Source organism: Phoenix dactylifera, chromosome 3, assembly GCF_009389715.1.
Source record: "Phoenix dactylifera cultivar Barhee BC4 chromosome 3, palm_55x_up_171113_PBpolish2nd_filt_p, whole genome shotgun sequence".
In the NCBI taxonomy this organism is placed as follows: domain Eukaryota; kingdom Viridiplantae; phylum Streptophyta; class Magnoliopsida; order Arecales; family Arecaceae; genus Phoenix; species Phoenix dactylifera.
In genome coordinates this window covers 13,705,090-13,728,991 of record NC_052394.1, presented here as the reverse complement: position 1 = coordinate 13,728,991, position 23,902 = coordinate 13,705,090, and the positions used below count along the sequence as shown (strand labels likewise).

Below are 23,902 nucleotides of genomic sequence, written 5' to 3'. Positions count from 1 at the left end.
AACCAGGCATTACGAGGAGGATAATGGCAGAATATGGAGAGGAGAGTATAAAGAACATAAATTATAAAGAAGAACCCCCTTTTTTGAACCTCGTGTGTAATGAAACTTCATTTTTGATTTCCTAACATTTTCAATTTTAATGCTATCTTTAACTTTTAATAAGATAGGTAGCATTTCAGTAATCAAAGTGCTTGAAGCTCAAGGTATTTGAACTGCAAAACTTTATCCTCTTAGTTCTGATGATAACTAGTGACATGTTTGCACAATTCTCCAACCCAGCCTTAGGTTTCTCCTCTTTCATCCCATTTCGATAAAAAGAGATAAACAAACAGTGATTACAACTAGCAACTTAATATTTGATGGTATAAGCTAGATGCTCGATGGAATCTCAACATAGTGACCATTAGTCAATGTTGAGAGAAAATGTTGGAGGATATCATCAATTCCAATACGTACAATGAAGGGTTTGAGCTAATAAAGTTGCATTGTTTAATTGTTGGTTCGATAAGTAATTGGATGTTACTATTACTATAGAAATAATAGCAATGACTACGGTAGCATTTCACATCATCGATAAGTTCAACATAGTCGTCATGGAGTTTTTACTAATATAAAATGGTAGAGTTATTAGAAACTCCAACTAATTAATAAAATATTTTTTAATATTTAATACTGATCTATATTAAGTTAGGTTGAGCCTTAGGCTCAATATAACTGAGTTTATTGTTTGGTGGGAGATAGTGACACAACATCTTTTAGGGAGGGAGAGTGTGTGGTTTTGTTAAGAGGGAGAGAGAGAGAGAGAGTGATATGAAGTGTAAGAAAAAGTTTATTTTTGTGAGATGTCTTTGTGAGAGAAAGTTGAACTCATTATTTTTTGAATAAATTTTTTCTTCTCTCAAAAATTGTTTGCACTACTATTGTTTGATTTAATTGCTTGTTTTGGTTCTTAGATTGGCAGGTTTGATCTACACCGAAAAACACGCTATTCTAAATATTCTCACTATTATGGACTTGTTTGGTATTGATTTTTGTGTTATTATTTACTTACAAAGCAGTATATTGTCGTATGGAGATTGATATTGGTGATAATATTAGTATTTGCATAGAACTTTCACCATTCCTTGTTTTATGTCACTCTCACTGTTTTGCTACGAAAAGTTCTTAAGGTTCCATGGATAATTTAAAACATATAAAACTTCTATGACACACATTTGTTCAGTCAAGTTCTTCTTTTTTTTTTTTTAAAGATTTTTGAAAACAAATGCAAAAAATTATTGCAATAACAAACAGAGCCTCAATGCCATGCTCACTGTTGCTATATGCATTGTATCTGAGGTAACAAAGAAACTTTTCACATAAAAACTAGATAATCATAGAATAATTGAAAAAACTATAATTTATAGTAAAAAAATAAAAACAATGTCGGCAAGTCTAAGTACAAGATGAGTAGGTATTTGATGGTCCAATTTCAACAAAGATAAAGATCCTAATCAGAGTAGACGTATCAAGTCAAATAAGAACAATAAATAAAATTAAAAAGATACGAGTTTTAAAAAATAATAGGGGCAAGCGACTGAGCGAGTCGACAGACTTCTTCAACGCGGCTTTGTTTCGGTGATCGCCGGCGGATGCGGGGCAGCCTATAAAGGCTTCACCCTTTCCGCCTTTATCCGTCCCTTTCAGGCCCATCCGACGGCACCGCACCAATATTTTTCTAGATATCATTTATTGTTATTATTTATATATTATTATTTATTATTTACTTAATATTTTTTTTACGTTCTCTCTCGCCTTCCCTGTGATCTCCCGTGCCTCTGCCCTTTTGCGCCCCTACTCTTTCCTCTTCGGCGTTCCCATTTTTTAATTCCGTGGTGGGGTTCGTCGCGGGGGGCCGCCGCCGCCGCCTCCGCGCCGCCGCATTGGGAAAAGGGGTTGAGACAATGGGGCGTATCTCCGGGATGGCGAGAGGAGAAGGGTGATACATCTTCTCTTTCTTCGAACAAGGAAAGTAGGATAAAGAGAGGGAGAGAGAGAAAGGAGAGAGGCGGGGTTAGAAGGGAGAAGAGCATGTGTGATTTGGTGGCCCGCACGGGTCGACATCAGCAGCGATACGAGGCCGGTTGTCGCCTTGTCGCCGGGTCCCTCCTCCTCCCCCATTCATTTCCCCTTTCCCGTATTTTATTTTAAATTATTCTGCATTTGTACTTCTTTGTTTTTTTTTTTCTTTTTTAATATATTTTCTTGTCGAAGAATACATGCATGAATGATTTTAGCGGATATGAATGATAAATTTGATTGTTTTTGTTGTTAAATCATTTTTGACTATCAGTGCCACTTCTTCGCTGGTGTTGTTTTCGTGGTTCCACATGATGATCTATGTGACTTTGTCATTGTCACTGTCTCTGTCGAAGTTTCTTTTCAAAGGCGACATGCTATTTGATTCCGCAATTGATTGGTTGATTGGCATTTGATTGATTGATTGTTTATGGTTGATTGCTTATAGTCCATAGTTTTGATTGATTAATTGTATAGTTTTGATCGGTGGATGGCCGTTGAATCTGGGCGAAAATCTTAGTTGACCTTGATTTCGCCTCCTGTTTTATTGTTTTAATTTAGTAATGGTTTGGTGAATGGAAAAGAAATTTAGGGTGTTGGGAATTAACCACGATCCGATATGGATATCTTTTCCCTTTTGTGTTGAAGCCCTCTTCCATTAGTTTTCAGATGATTGGTCAAGCGGAAAGCCTAGGATGAGAGTAGAGTTCAGGTGGAAAGCAACTTCAAACAGGAACACCGGCAAGATCTATTTAACTATTGGTTGAACCAATCTGATTTGTTTCTTATTTAGGTTTCATAGACAAAGAATGGAACCTCATCGTGAGGTTAAATCAATCTTAGTTTGCAGAATTAGGTGGTTATTTTTAGCATTCTTGGTATTCTGCAAAAATTGCTGAGGCAAATGGTGGTGGTGCTGATGGATGAATTGGTTAGCTTATTTAGGGTATTATATGGCACTGCATGTCAGCAAGGCATAAAGTTCTGCTGGATGCAATGCATAATGCAACCCAAATAAGGAAGTTTTGGAGATATTTTCAATGCTGGAGAACATCTGTAAAATCTGAAAACTATTTGGAGCCAATCCAAATTGCTAGAAACAGCTGATGTTTGTGCTTGTCGTAATTCGTGTGGTACTATGTTGACATTGGTAGACAATCACATCTCCTTGTTAAGGGTCTAATTTTGGACTCACATTAGTACAACATTGTTGCAAAACTAGTCAGGTCCCTGGGATCGTGTTCATTTTCCTTAGCATTTTCTTCGTTTTGGATTGGGAATTGAAACTAAACCCACTGCCCCCGTCCCGTCGATCAATCGCTTCTGCTGACTCATCCTGCCTGGACTATCACTAGCGCCCAAGTATCTGCTTCATCGTTCTGTCTTGGTAATATTACATGCATTAAAACATGTGATAAATCTTATAACCTTCTATAGATTTCTGTCTTTGCACATTGAATAAAGTGGTGACAAATGATGTATTCTTACATTATGCTCAATTACTTGGGTTTGTAGGTGATGCACAATTGAAATATTTTAATAAATTTGGACATGATTATGTATGAAAGCTCTTGAAATTTTAATTTAGACTGCTACATATAGTTCGGCTTACATATTTTCTAACACATTGCACTTCCTATAGGTGTATACCGTTCAAATATAGAAAGTGTGATGAAAGTTGTGGCTCTAAGCCTAAGAAGATTGTTGAAGTTCTTATGATAAATTCACAAAGTGGACCAGGCCTTCTGTTTCCAAAGGTATGATATTCCTAGCTATATATTGTTATCACCACAACAAATAGTTAAAAAGGATGAATGCTTGTATAGCCTTGCAATTGGACTTATATTTTGTTGAATACACTAGTATTCACCCCATTGTAAGGAGACTACTGAACTGATCTATTTTGAAAGGAGGCATGAATGTTTCATAATGTTACCTTCCTTTAGTAAGTGGAGACACATAAAATATGCTCGATCCTCTCATTAAACACAGGGCATGTTTGAATTTTCCTATAGAATTGGGCTGAAAATTCTGTAGGATTTATGAATTGAACCAGTACAACCAGCAAGATCACAAGCTATAAGCTAGGCTAGGCCTTTATTCATAAAATACTCAGAAATAGCTTTTGAGAGGGCTGGCCCGAATGCCACACAAAGAAAAAAGGGACCTCAGCTCTCTCTTTTTTCTCTATAGGGATTCAAGCCAATCCACTCCAAAACTATATCCAGATATTTTGCCTAGTCAGCTTGTAGCTTATGATTTTGCTGGTTGTACTGCCTAATCCATAAATCCTACAGAATTTTTGGCCCAATCCTGTAGAAAAATCCAAACAGGCCCATAATTGTTTCAACTAGTTTATTGGTTACCACGAATTTATTCACAAGGTCTTGAAAAACTTAAGTCCCTTTTTTTCAATATCTACAACACATTTATTCTCATGTATTGTGGATTGTGGTTCTGTATTCGAGCTTTTTATTAAATTTGACTACAACTTATATCTTCTAATCTCATTTCCAAGTTCCCTCAGTAACAATACTGTTATGGGAATAAAGGGTCTCGGACTTAGTCGCACATCGACTGAATAGCGAAAAGGTCTGTGTCTTAAATGGAGAGCTCGATTACCCTTCCCTCAGGAGGTGCCTTTTAAAGGACAAAACCGTGAGGGGTGGCGCCCTCCAGCAAGCCCACTGGGCCCGGAGCCACCGATCCCCAAAGCGGACAATATCTTCTGTGGGGACGCAGTCTTCTTTTCCTGTTCCAATTTGGTGGGGGCTAAGGTCTGAGGTCGGAGGAACTTCGACCTCAACAATGGCGCGCCAAGTAGGGGCCCTTAACCTCGGCACAGACCTTCCCGCTAGGCAGGCTGATGTTGTGGGAATAAAGGGTCTCGAGGACCTCAACAATGGCGCGCCAGGTAGGGGCCCTTAACCTCGGCACAGACCTTCCCGCTAGGCAGGCTGATGTTGTGGGAATAAAGGGTCTCGAGGACCTCAACAATGGCGCGCCAGGTAGGGGCCCTTAACCTCGGCACAGACCTTCCCGCTGGGCAGGCTGATGTTGTGGGAATAAAGGGTCTCGGACTTAGTCCCACATTGACTGAATAGCGAGAAGGTCTGTGCCTTAAATGGAGGGCTCGATTACCCTTTCCTCAGAAGGCGCCTTTTAAAGGACAAAACCGTGAGGGGTGACGCCCTCCAGCGAGCCCACTGGGCCCGGAGCCATCGATCCCCAAAGCGGACGATACCTTCTGTGGGGACGCAGTCTTTTTTTTCTGTTCCAGTTTGGTGGGGGCTAAGGTCTGAGGTCGGAGGAACTACGACCTCAACAAATACAATGGCGGGATTTGATGGCCTATTACTTGTCTTGTTGTTATTGGACTAACTCTCAGCCTTTGATGTTTGGTCAATCAATAAGTCCATAGATAATACCTATACTAAGGAAGACCTCCAGAAACCATGGTGTGGAGCACATCTCAAGAAGTTCCTGTAGAGTGCGTAAATTATCTGGACAGTCTCATTTGAAGTTTTACATGCTTGGAGAAATTATTTGTTTGTATAACCACTCTAATTTGCAGATACTCATTATTTGACTGGCAATGATACACAAAACCATTTTTTTGCACCACCCACACAAACCTCTCCTGTGAGTTTCCATGGGAAAGCCATCTTTGATATTGAGTTGCACATCTTATCTTCTTTTGTTTGGTGGATATGCATGTCTACAAAGCTGAGATTTGCAAAAGGGAGTGTCTCAAAGCTTCAAGAACACAGTCTGTGGTCATTTTCGACCAGAAATAGCTTTACTCTATTATTGGCTTGTTAGCTTGTTTTTGGAAACTGTGTTTCATCGACAGTAACTATTCAACTCCTGCATATTTTGCAGCTTTTTCAACATATTGCACTTCGCTTCGATTTGATAATTTTTAAATCTTCGTTGGCAGATAAATTATTAGAAAGAAAAAATCAATGGAAAGGTATGATAGAAAAAAGATACTTTTTCTAAATGAAAATTTCAGTTATATTGGATAGTATATACATGTATATTATATGTTTTTTAGAGTAAATGTAGCTTAGTTGGGGGAAGGTTCACTTGCTTTGAAGACTTGCTTCTAGTCTTGCATCTACTTGATCTAATATTTTTATCAGTGATATTAGCTCCCATGATAGTTGTTGCTTAGTTTAATTTGTTCTCCATTCTGTATTTCTCCTTTTAGAATCTAGTCATGGTATCATCACTAAAACATACACCATTCATTTTGTCTATTGCATGGCCTATTGTTGTATAATTGTTTAGTCTAAATATTTTATGCTTCTGCATCATATTGCTTACTAGGACAACCCCTTTGCCATTCCCAAACCCAACCATATTCTCATCGTTGCTCTCTCATCTGTACAGCTGGAGAACAAATGACTATTTTGGCTAGCTGAAGCATGGACTGCATTCTATTTCTTTTATTAATTTGTAGGGGTGGAACTATTCTGGGAAGGAAGAGAGTCAACTTCGTTAATATTGAAAGAATTGGTTGATAGAGATCAAATTCCCATTTAGGTTTTCAAGAAGTTTAAGGCTTTTAAGAAGGGTGTTGTCTTCAAGGTTTTTTATAGACATTTGAGTTTAGGGCTAACCTTGACAATGGGCACATTTTAGTACTTGATGTTCTTGGTTATTATTACCCTTGACAACACATACACAAAATATATTCATCTACTGGCAAATGGGAAATAACAATCTCTAGGATATGAAGTTTAAGGAGGATCTTAGTGTTCAAGTTGGAAAGCATGCAATAGTTACATGACATGCAGCTGGAACTAAAGCATTCAAATAATTTAATTCATGAGAATTCTGCCCCATTTTTTTTTTGAACATCAGATTTTCACAATTATGTTATTCAAGGCTATTCTGTTGTACCTTATTTAATCAACTGAAAAAACACCTTTTAGAATTAGTTTTCAAAATATTATTAGAAATTTGGTTTGAGTTTGGCCTATAGGATTGTTACTTGCATCTTGAAGATGAATTTTGCTCTCTATATCACACCTTGGCTTCTTTTTGTCTAGATTCTTTTTCAAATCCAGGATAATCTAGAGGGGTTGCTCTGTGGTCATATGAGCTTGATTCATAAGCTACCAAAATATGGTAGGTCTCCTGGGTTGCCCTTGTCACGAAAACATCCCATCTAGGCTTCATGTGGGACATTTGTTTTGTGTAAATTACTTGTCCAGGAATTCGACATCGTTTCTGAGGGCTAATTTAGGCTGGTATCTAGTTATGGAGCAATAGTTGTGGAGTGATATTTCATCAAAGAAGACCAATTCTGACTAAAATGGTTCCTAAAAGCATACCTATTTGAGACTTGCTCTCCAAGTATTTTGGCATGCAAAAAATCCTAAATGGAACAGTTTTGTGCACAAAAGATAAACTATATATGCTTTTAGGCTAAAAAGCTTCATACTCTAACTAAGAGAGAGAAGATAAAAAGGGTACTGTAGCTTATTATTCATAGTCAATTAAGGTTAGGATGAGTCTACTGTAGAGCACTATCATCAAGCCCATGATTTTTCCACAGTCAGGTTTTATTCCATCTGATCTTTATCAATGATACTCTTTGGATCTTGAAAGACATAAAAGGGTAAGAAATGTTACTGAACATCATAAAACAATGGCAAACTTAGATGAAATTTACTATTTGCGGAGTTGATGATAATGATGAAGAATTAAGGACAAGTTTTATTTAGAAGAATGGCAGATGAACAAATTGTAGATATAGATGGAAGCATGGTATGCTATATATCATATCATCAGAAAGTTGCTGGGAAATAAGTATGTTTAGGGGCATGTGAACTAGAATTAGTTGGATTATTGATGTTGCCACAGGAGGAAAAAATTCAATCCACTAGACAAGCATCATTAACGGTCACGTGACATTTGACAAAATGCCATCCACATGAGTAATGGAGGAGTAACTAAGAGATTTCATTGAGACAAAATTTTGATTATCTTGTTATATGATGAGAGTTCCTCACTCAAATATGTGTGTTTTTTGATTGTTTGCCTGCTCTAAAATTGGATTACATATTTTTTTTGTATTAATCATTCTAGTACTTGAAAAATTAAAAAATATTAAAAAATATACTCTAAAAACTATGAACAAGCTATATCTAATCTAATAATACTAGAGATTTTCTTTTTTGCATGATATAATCTAGTGATATAAAGTGGATATTTAATTATTTCATAGCATCTTCGCTTATTTCATAGCATATCTAATATCCTAAGTTGCTTAACTGTTGAGTATATTTGTCATTTTTTTTAATGACACAAGCATCAGGGGCTCTGTGTTATACTCATTCTTGTTGCCATAAACACATCGTAATCTAGTTTTGGTTGAGTATATGACTCACATTGTGACCTTGTCTTTTCCATGCTTTAATGCAGTGACTCCACCATATATGATAAATTTTTAGAAATAAAACTGAGGTTTACATTGTCCGTAGGATATCCAGGCATTAGCATCTTTTTTCCCCACTTACATATTTTAGAGAAAAGAGCTTTCTTTATTTTAACTAAAAAGAGTTTAAATTGCATCAATATTCACGAGGGCAATTGGGACACACAAGTTGAATTCAAAACACTGTCTTGATCACCTTTATCTTGTTTTCAACACAGATGGTCATGAGTCAGATATTCTTTCCCTCTTGCTGTATTCTGTAATTCTTTTCTTTGGTTGTATGCGAGCAAATGGTGTAACTGTAGGGGCTTAGTTTCTAGTCCATCATGACCTGAACTGTATGTCATTATATTTTAGGTCTACAATTTAAACCTCAAGTTAACTCACCCACTTGCTTTTCTTGTCAAGTATCATATTATGTTTGCATCTTATCCTAGGTCTATATTTTTTTGTTGGCTAAAGTCTGGTTTTGTCCAGTAAGCTGGACATGAGCTTGAGCTATAGAGGTTGTCCTGTGACCCACTTGATTGGTCTGAGAATTGGTTTGCATCTGATTGAAGTTGGGTTGGTTCTGGTCTGACTTGTTGGCATGTTATCTGGTCCATAAAATAACATGCTACAAGGCAACTTCTGCAACATGCACCTTTGCAACTATGTGACTGACCAGAGATGCAAATCCTCTGCCTCTTGAATAATTAAATTTGATGGAGAGAAAGGAAGTGTTTGAAGTGTCGTATCCTATTCCTAGCATTCTTAATACAATTTGATGCTATGTAGATTTATTCACAAAGTATTTTGTTGCTAACGTATTCCTGGGCTGCTATCTTCCATGTATTAATTTTTTTTTCTAGGTTCTACTGAACATGGATTAGAATGGGTGGTATATATTACTAAATTTATCTTTGGGTTTAGTTACTTGGCTAGCAATGTAGGTCTACTTTTGCATGCGATATATATTCTACTTGGCTTCTTATACACCTTTAGCATATTAATATCTATCATTCATTTATGATGAAAATATTTTCTGTATTAAATTGAAGTTGTGGTGGTAAAAATGTTGGCATATTTTCAACCTGTGATGTTGGCTATTGGTTTCATTCTTGGGTAGTCAAAAAAAACAAAATTAATATTGCAGCTCTTTGGCCCTGTTTGGGGGAGCTGTTGGCAGTAGAGCTGTTGGAAGTAGAGCTGTCTGAAGTAGAGCTGTCTGAAGTAGAGCTGTTATAAAAAGCTGTTTGCTGTTTGGTAACTACATTCGTAAAGTGCTGTGGTACTTTGTTTTGTGTTTGGTAAACAAACTGAGAAAGTACTTTTGTATGACAAAATTACCATAAAGGACATTGCATAGTATTATACAACAGAACATAATAAATTAATACATAAATATACGATATAGTATAATATTATTGTAATATAAAATAATATTATGTTAATATAGCATAATAGTAATATAATTATTAGAGTAAATTAATATTTGGTAATATAACATAATATTAAATTACATAACATATTAATGTATTATGATATAATGTAATATATATTATATTTATAGTATAATACAATAATAAAAGTATAAAATATTATAATTATTAGTATAAATTAATTTCTCATAATATAACATAATATTAAATTATTTAAAATAACATATTAATGTATTATAATGTAATGTAATATAATATAATATTTATAGTATAATACAATAATAAAGGTATAAAATATTATAATTATTAGTATAAATTAATTTTCCATAATATAACATAATATTAAATTATTTAACATAACATATTAATGTATTATGATATAATATAATATGATATTATATTTATAGTATAATACAAAAATAAAGGTATAAAATATTATAATTATTAATATAAATTAATTTTCCATAATATAACATAATATTAAATTATTTAATATAACATATTAATGTATTATGATATAATATAATATGATATTATATTTATAGTATAATACAAAAATAAAGGTATAAAATATTAATGTAAATTAATTTTTCATCCTCCGAATGACCATTGAGGTTTATAAAGGGACAAGCTATGTAATTATTATATTTTAATATGGGCATTTCTGTCAAAAATACAGCTTTCCGAAAAAGCTGAAACAGCTTCCTCCCAAAAGCTCCAAATTGGAGCTTCCTCCCAAAAGCTGTTTTCAGCTTCCCGCAAAAGCTGAAACAGCTTTTTGAAAAATTTACCAAACACAGTTTTTCATCTAAAAGTACTTTTGGAGGGCCAGAAAGTGCTTTCTGGCCCTCCAAAAGCTCCCCCAAACAGGGCCTTTGTCAGTTTCTGACTATAACAGTTTAGCATTTTAGGAATTTCTGATTTTCAGTTTTTCTTAGATGTTATATGTGTTAATCCATTTTAGTTTTGTGAATACAGTTTCATGTGACATGAAGAGTTTATCCATTTAAGAGTTGAAGGGATAAGAACTGTTACTTACAATTATGGTTCTATATGATTTTTGATTACAAAGAATGATATTATATGGTAAGCTGTGTACAATATGCAGCTGCATTAAGTGTACTTTGGCCATCATACATCTATGAAGTAAATTTTTTTGATATTGATGCTATGAGCTAATTTTTGCAAGCAGAAAACACCACTGTTGCTCTTTGCTCTCGACATTTCCAGTGCATATTTCAGTTTATCACGGCAACATAGCTGGCAGTTTTCAAGCGTCAGTAGCTGTTTGAAAATTAATTTATCTAGGGGCTGTGCATTAGCATGGAATCTGTTGAGGAGAGGAGATGGGGGAAGGTGAATCCTAAGGGATGGATAGGCCCTTGATACCAGAAATCACCTAAGGGGTGATAAGCTTTCTTATTCCCATTCACTTCTCTCTTCTCCGGTTTCCTCTCTGCCAATTCTCACTCAACTGGAAGATCACATATATTTGGCAACCTTGAACCCTCGTAGCCCCTTAACATTTCAATTAACTTTCATTTGCTATATTATTTTCATTCATTTGCTTTCATTTAAAATTGTTGGTCTCCTTTTTATTGAATTGTTATTTGTGCTCCACACAACTATTACTTAAACTCATCCCAGTCATTTTTAAAAAATTACATTGGCTGCAAATTCTCTATTCTTTAAGTCATGTTTTTTGGTCTCATTTCTAATTTTTGATGCAATGCAAAAATATCCTAAGTGAACCATGCATTCAAGTGACCTACTTAATTTTAGGCTCGAGTTAGCTGGAAGGAGCATGCTAAAACACCATTAAAATTTTCCTGAAGAGTTACAATTCACAAAGGCGGCCTTACATATTTTGTGTTAATGCGATTTCTGTAAACTGGACTCTACAAATCAATCTGGAATGAATTGCTGAAGTCAAGATGCTCTATCTTGTTTGTTGAGTTTCTGTTTCATGATGGCTAATTGGTTTCTTGGACTTCTAAGGATCTTGTCAAAGCTGCAAAAATTTGGAGATATTTTGAGTTGGCTGTGATTTAGGAAGCAGGGTAGTTCATGACATTCTAAAAAAATTTATGTAGTTAAGCAACGAGTGCTGTGGAAGTGTTGGTGGTCCATTATGAGGCAAATATAGGTTTTTTGGTTTTATTGAAAACATCTGCCGTTAATACATTGATGTGTATGAGGAAGGCTTCTACTAGGATTTGTTGGCGAAGGAATGTTATTTGCTGAATTTCATCACGAATAGGTATACAATTAAGTATTCAAGGAACTATGTAGCATCTATATGATTACTTAACAAGAGATTTTTAATAGGCTAATAGCATGATGGATAGATATGTTTTATGGGTTTGATTTTCATGCAATGAATCAATGCAATCACATAAATGAGTAACATACATAATAAAATGCTGAGGTGAATTTGTGTGTATGGATTATTGTCATCGTAAAGCAAATGACTTTATATATCTCTTTAGGGCATTGATGCTTCAAAATAATTTGATAATTGTCATCTATTTTATCTAGACAGTTGCATCCAGCTCCAAACTTCCGTGACAGATATGCATCCAAATTGGATGTGTACCGGACACTTGGATATGTATGAAATTTTGTTAGTTTCCACCTTTAAACATTGGCAATGAGCTGAACTCTCCCAACAATGAGTTTAACCATCCATTTTAATATTAGGAGCATTTGGTATTTTTAGAGATTGGTCAAGGATATAGATACCGAAAAAATTTGCAAAATGTTATTTTTCTTATATCCTTAAATTAATTGGGAAGTTTGAGTGAGAATTATATATACTGAAAGGCCTTAAGAATTATATATATTGAAAGACCTTAACAAACATTATATTGTTATTATGTTTTATAATATTTAGACAAACAATATTTAAAGATACAAAAATATATGTAATTTAGTTTAATTAAATTTTATACCATGGAACCCCATGCCTCAATTTTTCTGTATAGTTAGACAGTCGGATACATGTCCGAATCCGATTCCTGTAGATATCTGTGCAGTACTTATTGTCATTCAACAAAGCTAGATGAGTTGCTTGCATTCATTATGTTATTCGTCCTATTTTCTGACCAAAATGTTCCTAATTTTTTTTCCTGTTATTGATCATCTTACATACTTTTGTTAGTTACCATCATATTTAAGAACATCCATGCCATTCTATTCTGATTGTCTCTGTCTTTATGTCAACATGGACTCTATAACAAGGTTTCTTTTCCCTTCATTGCATGTTTTCCACACTGTAAAATTTATGAATATTGTGAAGCAGAATATCTAATATTCTTTAGAAGGTGATGCACAACTGACAAATAGATAACCATTGGAAGACAGGAGGAAGTATGGTTTATCCCCATTTTTATGACATGCTTTGGTGGACCCCTAGTCTAAAATTTCTTTTGTTTTGCAATGTAGAGGAAAATAGATAGGATGAGAAGCTAGATAGTTTAGCGAGACATGATCTGCAACATTAGGAACATGTGAGACTTTTCATGAATGCCTTGAGTGATGTACGCATTACCTTAGCAACATCTCTGTCTTAATAAAATCGATAGCCATGATGACTTCTTTGCTTTTGTACGAAACGATGTGAACATTCAAGAGGTAGGTTTGCAAAATTCATAATATTAGAAAGTTGATTTAGATAGGTAAGCAGAAGAAATTGAAGGAATATCCTTTAGAGTCCATAAGGAAATTCTTTAAGCCCAAACAATCGTTTTCGCACCATTGAATGAATTGTTAATCTCCATGTTCTACTAGAAAGAAGAGGTTATATTAGGATAAGTTGGACAGCTAACTGTTTCCTTACATTACATTTGAAATTGAAACAGATTTAAGTGTAGGAACTCGCTAGAACCGTTTCTAAGCTAAGCCAACTACGATAAGAATCACTTGCAGCTAAAATATCTAAAAGATCACTATTTGCATTGTTTCAAGAGCTGGCCCCTGCCAGGCTGGTACTAACACCTGGCACTTGGTTGATACTGAGTATTAGGTTTGCTGGTTTGTATCAAGTGGTGCTGACCTGTATCAACCCATTCCAGTCCAACAGGGGTTGATATGGCTAGGTACCAAGTCAACAGGCTCTTATGTCCTTTTTGTACGAACTTTGGTTTTTGGCTCTCAGTGTGACATGACATGGCAAAAGCCGTCTTCACAATAGGCCCATGCCAGCAGCACTTAAATCCTTGTGTTGTCTGATTAGATTGACCTGCTTTGGTCTGGACCAACCCAAAAATAACCTAATCCCGATTTGTGCTGTAGTGGGATTAGGTTTAGGAAAACATGACCTGTTTGAAATATGGATAGAATGTGGATCATTGGAGCACCTGTTCTGTCATTAAACTGACCTGAAACTAATATTATACGCTGTACCCAACCTTCCTTGAATTTAATTAACATTTTCTTTTAGTAATAAGCTGTTTATTGTTTAAGTCTTGTGTTCTTGCATATTATGTTTATGATACAAGTAAGCAACCACTTTGTAGATTAATGAAACAAATCTTAAACTCTATCATACTTTACCTGTATGGATATGAATTATGATTGGATTCAAATTCTTGATGTGATTCATGTATGGTTTTCATGCAACAACCCTTCCAACATGACCTGTTTGCAGCCCTATTTTGTGGTAGAACATGTCTCTCTGATTCTTAGAATTTGTTACCAGCTGCAGCATAATTACTCTGTGAAATCATTGCTCCATCATGTGTGCTCCAATTAAGGTGATGGAAGCATTAGAAAGCCTTGTTGAATATTCTTGTATGTGTGATTGGCATAAATCATGATGTTTTTCTCCAGCTGCTGGTGGAGGTTGCCAGACCTAACCCTTTATTGAAACGATGACCATTTCGTTGCTTTTGAACTTTGAAACCCCTTTAACTTTGACAACCATTTCTTGTAGGAAAAAAATGAAATTTACATTCCAAAGCACCAGTCTTGTAGCTTCATGCTGCTACTTCCCTGACTTCTATATTCGTGCATAAACTTTTCGTATCATCTTTATGGGCCATGGTTTAGGCTGCATCACTAAGCGAAAACCTGTTTCCAAATTTTCCTGCCACCAAGTCCCATGTGGTGGTAGACCAAGTCTTAAATAATGGTAGCTGAAGTATGTGATCTGTAGGAACCCAGAAGCAACTAAAGATAAGAGAACGATAGTTTTTAACTACATTACTATATTCTACTGACGCATTTCTTTCTGTCCATTTGATTCTCCAACAACTGTGTATTTAGCTTTTTTTGATTCTTGTTTACTAAATGGCTCTTTATTTTCTTGCCAAATCATGATATTGGGAGGCCTTTTCATGCTAATTTATTCTGGAGTCCTTCAACATTATTATTACTATGTTTCTCATCCTCATGGTCTCATATAATTTCATGTGCATAGGTATTTCCTTTTGGTCTTGTTGACTTTTATTATTTATGAGGTTACTTTAGTTTTTCATTCTAATTATCTTTTCTTCATAGGGAGGGTGGGAAAATGACGAAACCGTTGAAGAGGCTGCTTTAAGAGAAGCTCTTGAAGAAGCAGGAGTTCGAGGGGATATAATGGTATGATATTATTGTTGTTCTTTCTTCCTGGAATGCGCCTTAGTAGTTTATTTGTATGAACAATTTATATCCATGAAAATAGATGTATTTGTTTTAATGATTTTACATGGATGTTGCTCATTATATGTGTGATACTGATATGTTGCATATTAAAAGATTTAATTAGCTCAACATGAAGTTCAATTACCAAGGAAGCCTAACTGGTCTTTTTTTTTTCCCCTGCAGGAAATCTTAGAGAAATTTTATTAAAGAAAATTCAAAGCCAAGTGATTGTTTTTTTTTTCCGGAAATTTTAAAGCATGACCTTTTAAACATATTCCTGTGCTATGCACAGAGCCTTTGGATATTTTATGGTGTCCACAGTCATAAGGCACTCCCGTAGTGGCTTATGCTTGTAACTCAAACAAACAATAGTTTTGATTCTTTATAAATACTATTAAGATTTTTTAAATTATTTTATCATCTTTTGCTCAAATATGGACAGTCTATGCAGGATAAACCTGTGCTAGCCTACTCATCAACAAATTTGTTAGTCAGATCTGAGTATTTGATATTTGATTACCCCATGATATGCATGCAATCACATTAATGACATTCTGAAATGGTTTCAATTTTTAGTAAATGGAATACGTTACATGGTTTGGCATGTTAGTATTGCTCTATTCTCTATTTCAGTCTTGCAATAAATTCGGCTAATTTTGCTGACTTTCCAAATTAGTACTAACTAATATCATTTGTTGTGAGGACGTAATGAATTTGACCATTTAAGTGTAAGTTTAAAGTTTCAAATGTTGTGTGTCATGATCCCAATATTCAATGCAGTTTTGCATTGTGTAGAGTGTCGGCACTTGGCCAAGTTTAACATAGGAGACGTGCAAACTTCTGAATAAAAAGATAAAAATCTTACAGATTGAGAAAACACTAGGAAAACTTTTTGCCTCTGCTCTTGACTATTAGAGATCTGTAATATTAACATACATTATGAATTTTATCTGATAGGCAAACACTGCATAATATTAACATTGCACAAAATGCAGCTAGTAGTCAAGGTGCACAGTATGAATTGGCCTAATAAATAGCAAGTGAATACATGGCCAAAGATATAGAAGGCATGCGCTACACTAGTGAAGCCTGGCGTGTAGGGGAGGCAGTTGCTGGGTCTGACTCTGAGTCATATCTCAGGTGGATTCAAAGCTAAATTGATAGATGTGGCTGGCCCGTGTGCAATTTGATATCTGTAACCGACTAAAACAACATCCAATCCATCTCGAATAATATTGGGTTTTCGTCTTCCGTTTTGGATCTTGACTGGCCATGAATAAAATTTCATGGTGGAGGGATGCAGGGTAGGCTGTTGGAGGCAAAGGGATGGCAAAGGGAGAGAAGGTCGGGGCTTTCTGGAAGATAGGGTCTCTCAGAGCCAGGGTGGTGGCTGAGGCATGGCAAACAAGCTTTGTTTTATCTAGGCAGGGTCAAATCTTGGTTAGGTGTAGAGCATATGGGTGGGGGTGGTGCAGTTAGGTGTTTAGAGATCAGGTAATAGAAGTGTGTACGAGTTAATATAGTACAGCTGCTGGAAATTTTGTCATAAACATCCATAAGCACTCCTATAGCTGCATATATGCTAGTCCAAAGTTGTATTCTTCTAAACGAGGAGAAACTGTCAGTCAAATTTGCCTATCGATACTCTGTACATTCTCTCTTAGGCTGAGGAGTAAGAGATACTTGTGAATTCATTGATTGCATATAGTAGAAAAAAATAGTAAAAGGGAGTTAAAAACAACAAAGGTCGAAGATCAATAATCCTTGTTCTAGGAGCTTTCTCTTGCACAACATGTTTCTGATCATATGAGAGTGGCTACAAAATTAATTGCTGCTTCTTTAGGCTCCCATGAAGATGTTGATGAATTGTCAGAACCTTTAGAAGAAAGAAGAAACATTAGAGATAGGGTGGATGAAGTGGAGGTAGTGCATTCTAGGTGTTTTTTTTTTCACTGTTCCGAGGCCTATCAATGGATTTGATTTTTATTCGAAATCAATCCATAAGTCTTGATCTAGTAGGGGAGTTGCATCCAGTTATCTAACAATAATCTGATAAACAATGGATTTGAATTTGGATAAGAGTTCACTTTGTCTCATCGCGACCTGATCTAATTTGATTAAGACATAACATTGTTATGTCATACATATAAACTACCTACATCCTGACCCACGCCTCGGTCCCTTTCTCTCCCTCTCCAACTATCTGACGGCTCCGAACCATGGGTCTTGCACCAGCCTCCACCACTGTCAACTGCCGCCCAACCGATGTAAAGAAGAGGGAATTACATCAGGTATCAAATTCTTTACATATTTCAATCAGGGTTGGACTTAAACTGAATGTTCGGATCATCACTGACTTAGATCCAATTTATTGTGATAGTTTAGACTTCGACTGCCCCTGATTACAGGACTCATCATAGAATATGTTTGAAATTTACAAAAAGGCCCAAATAGTTATCTGCACATTAGAATGCTGACTGTTAATGGGCTTCAGTTCATGGCTTTGCAGCCCGAGTACGTGGAGGCATGGTAAAATTTAAGGTCAGCCATAAAGGAGCAAGGAGAGTAAGCATAGGTGTTACTCAAGCTGAGATGGTTCAGAGGGTACTGAAACTTTGAGGATCCTGAATCCTGAGGTGGTTCATGGCTTTGCTATTCTGATTAGACCACGAATTAAAAATGTTTGGAAAAGCCCTATTGCTATTTCTTGAGGTAATCGACATTGATGTAATGAAAGCGAAGGATCCACAACAATGATGGAAGGTCCTGAATAATTGATCTGTTTACCAAGCAGAGTCACCAAATCTTCCTCCTTTGCCTTCAACTACCAAGCAGAGCATTCTTGAACTGTTTTAAAAGATCAAGAATAAGAGGGGTGGAACATGAGGAGGGACTAAATGTTGGTGGAAGTTGAGAGGAAGCAGTCATAATACTGCATAAAGGGATGATAGCTGGTAGCTAGTTTCTTAACTATATAAAGCTATTTATTTGAGCAAGAGTTTGGGAGAAAATTACATTACTTGGAGCATTAACCCTTACTTCAACTGATTGGAAAAAATAAATTTAAAAGATAAGACTTGCTGATTCTTCCTATATTCTCACCGTGAAGAATGATTTGTATTTGTTACTGATGTTTTTTTTTCATCCGATGCTTGAGTTCATGTTTCTTTGGTTTTATGAACTACCTTTTTTACCTTTTTTTTTTTCTGGACAGCTGTTCCTTTTTATTGTTTGAGTTGAAGAATTGGTTCATGTTTCCATCTCAGGAATTTTTGGGATTCTATTATTTCAAAAGCAAAAGTCATCAAGATGAGTTTTGCCCAGATGGCCTGTGCAAAGCTGCAATGTTTGCTATGCATGTCACGGAGGAGCTTGGCTCATGGCCAGAACAGAGCATGCGCCAGCGGAGATGGCTTAGCATTCCTGAAGCTCTGGAGCAATGTAGGTATCCATGGATGCAGGTAGCTCTTCTGGAGGGATTCTCAAAGTGGCATGCCGGTACCGTGATGAGTGCTGAAGAGAATGATCCTGGAACCATCAGTTCGACCCCAGCAAGATGACCCAGCTCTGAGAATACCAGACTATTTTTTTCCCTTTTGTTTCTTAAAGATGCAAAAACAACACCAATCTCGAGATGTTTACTTTTCGACCTCTTGTTAGTTGAACATGTACTGCTGACTTTGGATCTATCAGCACAATGTTTTTTTCCTTTTGTTTTAAGAAGAAACAGCAACAACACCAGTGCTCTTCTGATGTGTAACCGTTTGACAACTTCTTAATAGTTGGCCTTGTACTGCCTGGCTTTTGATTTTTCTGCATTTAGTGAGTTTACGGTCTGAAGGATATTTCCATTTTCTTTTAAAAAAAAGTAACAATCTGAGGGATATGCCTTTTGCCCTCCAGTAAACATGCTTGTGGATGAACTCTAATGCTCCTGCTCATGTGTCTTCTGGTGATCCGCATGATAAAACTGTATTTCTTTTGCACGAACTTGGTCATTTGATCCCAAGAAAATGTTAAAAGCATCTTTAACCAATTTTTTTCTGCATCTGTCTTGACCGTTTATCTCTTTCTCTTGTGCAGTTGACTGCAGTTTTCAGCATGCAGAATTTAGTTTGCATGTCCATGCGATTTACCTACAAAGCAGGATGTGCAACAAAATGCAGTTGTAGCGGAACCAGCAAATTCCTGGTCGAAATGGAAATTAACCTTGGAGTTCTTGACGTTCACGTCAGCATATATTGTCCAACGGCTGTTGTAGTTGTCCACATGATTCAAGCCAGGGTAAGCCTAAATTCTAGACCTAAAACTGGAATTACCTGTTTTCATTCATATGAATGATTGCTAATGCTTGCTTAGTCTTGAAAAAATTCTAAATAATCTAATTCTTGAGAAAAATTAATAGATTAACTAACTTTGGTTTCCAAATTATGTCATATCCAACCAGTTATTCGGCCTCATCTATACCGAGCCCCATAGTAGAGACTTACAGACTGGATAGGCTAACATCAGGCATTGTTTAAATTACATTTATTCTGCGGAAGTTTATGATATAATGAAGTGACATCAAGTTAACCTGAATACTCTTGTATTAGTACTCCTAATTATGCCTCTATTTTATGATACAATAGAATGATTCAAACTGATCCTTCAGTGGCATTTCTTGGCCATCTGGTTTTCCTGTAAATGATATGACATAATATTAGAAAAAGAAGTATAACTTAGATGTTGCTAGAGTAATCTAAAATTGCATTTACTATAGAACTACATGTGAAAATTGGATTGACTTGCAGAAAACTAACAATTTACACATATCGTCAAGTTTATTGGTAAGCGACTTTGGTTAGATCAGGTTTAGTCTCAGGTTGCTTGCGTTATGAAAAATGCAATTCCAAGCCTCAATAGAAAATTCAGTCTAACTTTGGAAGCAATCCAAACAAATAGTCAAATGGCGTCTTGGCTGGATTTTATTAAGAAACCTGCTTGCAACCTTACACAATGTCAAGAGTAACGAGTCTTTCTTTGGATTGCCACAGTAGGTAGAGGACTTGTGATTGCAATGTCTACACATCTATATCGCAACAATTTGAAACAATAACTTGCCCTGCTTTCTGGCAAAATTTTACACTTAAAGCTTGTTTTCATCCTGATCGCTTGACCATCCCGTGTCATGGCTTCAAGAACTCACAAGCTTCAAGAGGAATGCGTTTTGGAAACAGATAAATATCCACCATTCGTGTCACCTCCCGTAAACAACCCTGCTTGAAGATTCCAATAGGCAGGGTCACAATCTCATTCGAGCTTTTACCAAGCTAAATGATTCGCGCATCTTTTGTTGAAATTATATTACGGATTCAGCAGACAGCTACTTTCATTTGTGTCTCATTATGCTGCTTGTTTTTATTGGCTCCTGGAAATACCGTAGGGATATGAAAACAGCCTCCCGAAGATGGATTGTGATACAAGATCTAAGATTAAAACAGTTGCAAATGCCAATGACAAGTTGAAATTATAAACAATTTGATCTGCCAGAAAACAGGCCTCGGTTCTTATCGTTCTGCTTCCCTGAAGAGGACTTGTGTTCAAGTAAGAACTGAACACATCATGACCACTTTTTCCCTGCAGAAGCAAACAAAAGCATTGTGTCCGGCGAGCAAGTGATGCGTGCATATTGGGTCATGACAAATGTTACTAATCCTCTTCAACCAAAAAATGTTGTCAGATAACAATCAGAATGCAATGCATAGAAATATCTGTTTGATAAGGGCTATTAGATAATATCATATCTATGGTCACTACTTTGTAACTTCAAATGAACAGCAAGTTCTTCGACAATGCTGTCCAGGCCTAGCTTGTAGCAATTTGATGGATGATAGAATTTGCTTTTTGGCTCTAACTCTGATGTGGAGGGATGACAATTTGGTTTTGTAGAATATTTGGAAATATTATGGTTCCTCTAAATCTCATTAGAAACAAAATTCTTATGTTCCTTTTCACAGCGTGTATGATAAACTAGAAATATTGAACAATCTAAGGCATGCTAAATGGAAAAATATCTCAAATTTGCACCCTCGTGCCGACTCTATTTATCTAGAAGGTGACTCAGCTACTGTAGTTAGTTAGAGTCGAGAGCAGACTAGGGATGTGGATCGCCCTTCTCTGCTCCAGGGCATTTGGCAGTGTGCTAGAGAGTATACCTCCTTTCAGGCTAGCCATATGTACAAAGCAGAGGATTAGGTTGCATTCTTTGTGGCTGCACATTTTGGTGAGGTGTTATGAACTAACAGTGCAAATGTGGCCCCCTCCTCCCTCGTTGGGATATTTTGTTTTCTGATTCTGCTGGATGGTACTCATATGAGATCTGTATGGGCCATCTGATTTATCAAAAAAAGAAAAAAGAAAAGAAATCAATACCCTACATCAAAATAATGTGAGACTTGGTCCCTCGAGCATCTAATCAAGGTATTATAGGAGATAAGTGGGAATTCAAAACCAAATTGCACTTAGTGGGTCGTTTAAGCAACTTAAGACATGCTTAACTGCCATAGGATAATCAAATCATCGGCATTGATTCCTTAGAGACTTTGTCACTGATAATCAAGTCAACGATGATTCATATTATTTTAATAGTTACTTTGGCTCATAATTAGGATATTCGGAACCTAGATGTCAAAAATGCCTTCCTCTATGGGCATTTAAATAAATCAATCATTATTAACCAGGGTTCAAAGATCCAGGACAACCTAATTATGTTTGTAAATTGAAGCCCTTGTCAAGCTTCACGAGCCATTTTGGCTGCTTCAGCAAATTCCATATCTATGGTCTTCTTTCGTAGTGTAGCAAACTCCTCTTTCTTTATTTATCAAAGTCAACGTAGCATAGTCATTTTGCTTCTCTACATTTGATGCCATCGTCATAACAGGCGACAATGCTGATTGACACCATGCAGAATTTGCTATATAGGACTATAAATTCTCTACATGCAGTGGTGGAAAGCACACTTCACATATGGTCTCTTTTAAATTAGCCAAAATATGCAACTATGTATGATGTATTTGAGCATGCTCAAATGAAGGGTTCTAAATCAATTTCTAAACTAGTGGCGGCCAAAATACAAGCACCACTTAAATATGAGCCTTAGTTCTATCAAATTATTATGGCTGCCTTCCAATACCTCACCTTCACTCACTCAGATATATTATTTAGTGTAAACTATGTTTTCCAACATATGCAATAGCCCATCAATTTCCATGATCAACTTGTGAGGCAGATTGTTCGGTAGATTCATGGGGCTGTTAGCTCTGGTATTAGTCACCTAACATATGCTCTTTTTAATTTTATTTACTTTTTTATTTATTTTATAGTTAATTATCATGTGTTATCATGGGGCATATTTTAACACCTAAGGACCTTACTCAAAATTGGCTTTAAAAAAAGGTATTAATTTGGATTTCTTGGCCTACATATGCATGCAAGATCCTCCCAATATATAATCGATATGGGACTAAAATGCGTGCACTTGTCTGCTTGATACTATTTGCAATAATCCAAAATTTTATCTAAAAAATCTAGCTAGAAAATATTAGTTAGATTCTTTTGCCCTGCATATATACTCAAGATCTATCTAGTACATAACGGATGTGGACTAAACATGCACATGTATAGGTCCTTGTATATTTCTTAAAGTTGAAGTCGGACTCTTGTAAACAAATTTCTTGGAGGTTGTTATTTTTTTTGGACTTGTTAATTATTAATTTAGAATTTAGTTGCTTTGATGTTATTTCATTGCTTTTTATTGAATCTGTTATGTCATCATGGCTATATTGATCAATCACAAGCTGAATAATTTATTTGCTCATAGAGCAATGCCCTATGAGAATGCAACAATTGCCATGTCTTAGACATGATTTCTAGTCAAAGGCATGCCAATTAAAAAGGTAGCGAAGCATATCTACAAGCACACTTAGATACCTTGCAGTGCTTGTTGAATAGGTTTCTCCTTTTAATTTTGATGAACTTTATTTATTTCTTAGTACTTTCTCTAATTATATGTATATATCCTTCTAGGGACCAAAAAAAAATCAAAGCACAAGAACAAGGGGAGTCATGAAACTAAATATGAAATTGATCATATTATTTATTATTAAATTAAAAAAAAGGAGGTTCCATTTAGAGCCCTTCTAGCATCGAAATTAATTTTTTTGGAGAAAATGTAACTCATCTATAATATGTCTACTATTTTGTGAGGCCAATAGACCCCACTACCGTCAGGATGGCCGAGTGGTCTAAGGCGCCAGACTCAAGTTCTGGTCCTCGTGAGAGGGCGTGGGTTCAAATCCCACTTCTGACA

The 23,902-nt window shown here is 35.9% G+C and overlaps 1 protein-coding gene and 1 non-coding gene across 2 annotated transcripts; both read left to right on the top strand.

Annotated features, from left to right (window-relative positions):
• The first annotated feature begins 1,578 nt into the window (after positions 1-1,578).
• LOC103707996 (nudix hydrolase 16, mitochondrial-like) lies at positions 1,579-19,454 on the top strand. The gene is made up of 4 exons (XM_008792740.4): positions 1,579-2,141; positions 3,701-3,815; positions 15,427-15,510; positions 18,819-19,454. Exons 1-4 carry the CDS (start codon positions 2,071-2,073, stop codon positions 19,110-19,112), a joined length of 564 nt encoding a protein of 187 aa, XP_008790962.1. The 5' UTR covers positions 1,579-2,070; the 3' UTR covers positions 19,113-19,454.
• Positions 19,455-23,818: 4,364 nt separating this feature from the next.
• On the top strand, positions 23,819-23,902 carry TRNAL-CAA. The gene has a single exon. It is a non-coding gene; the product is annotated as a tRNA-Leu (tRNA).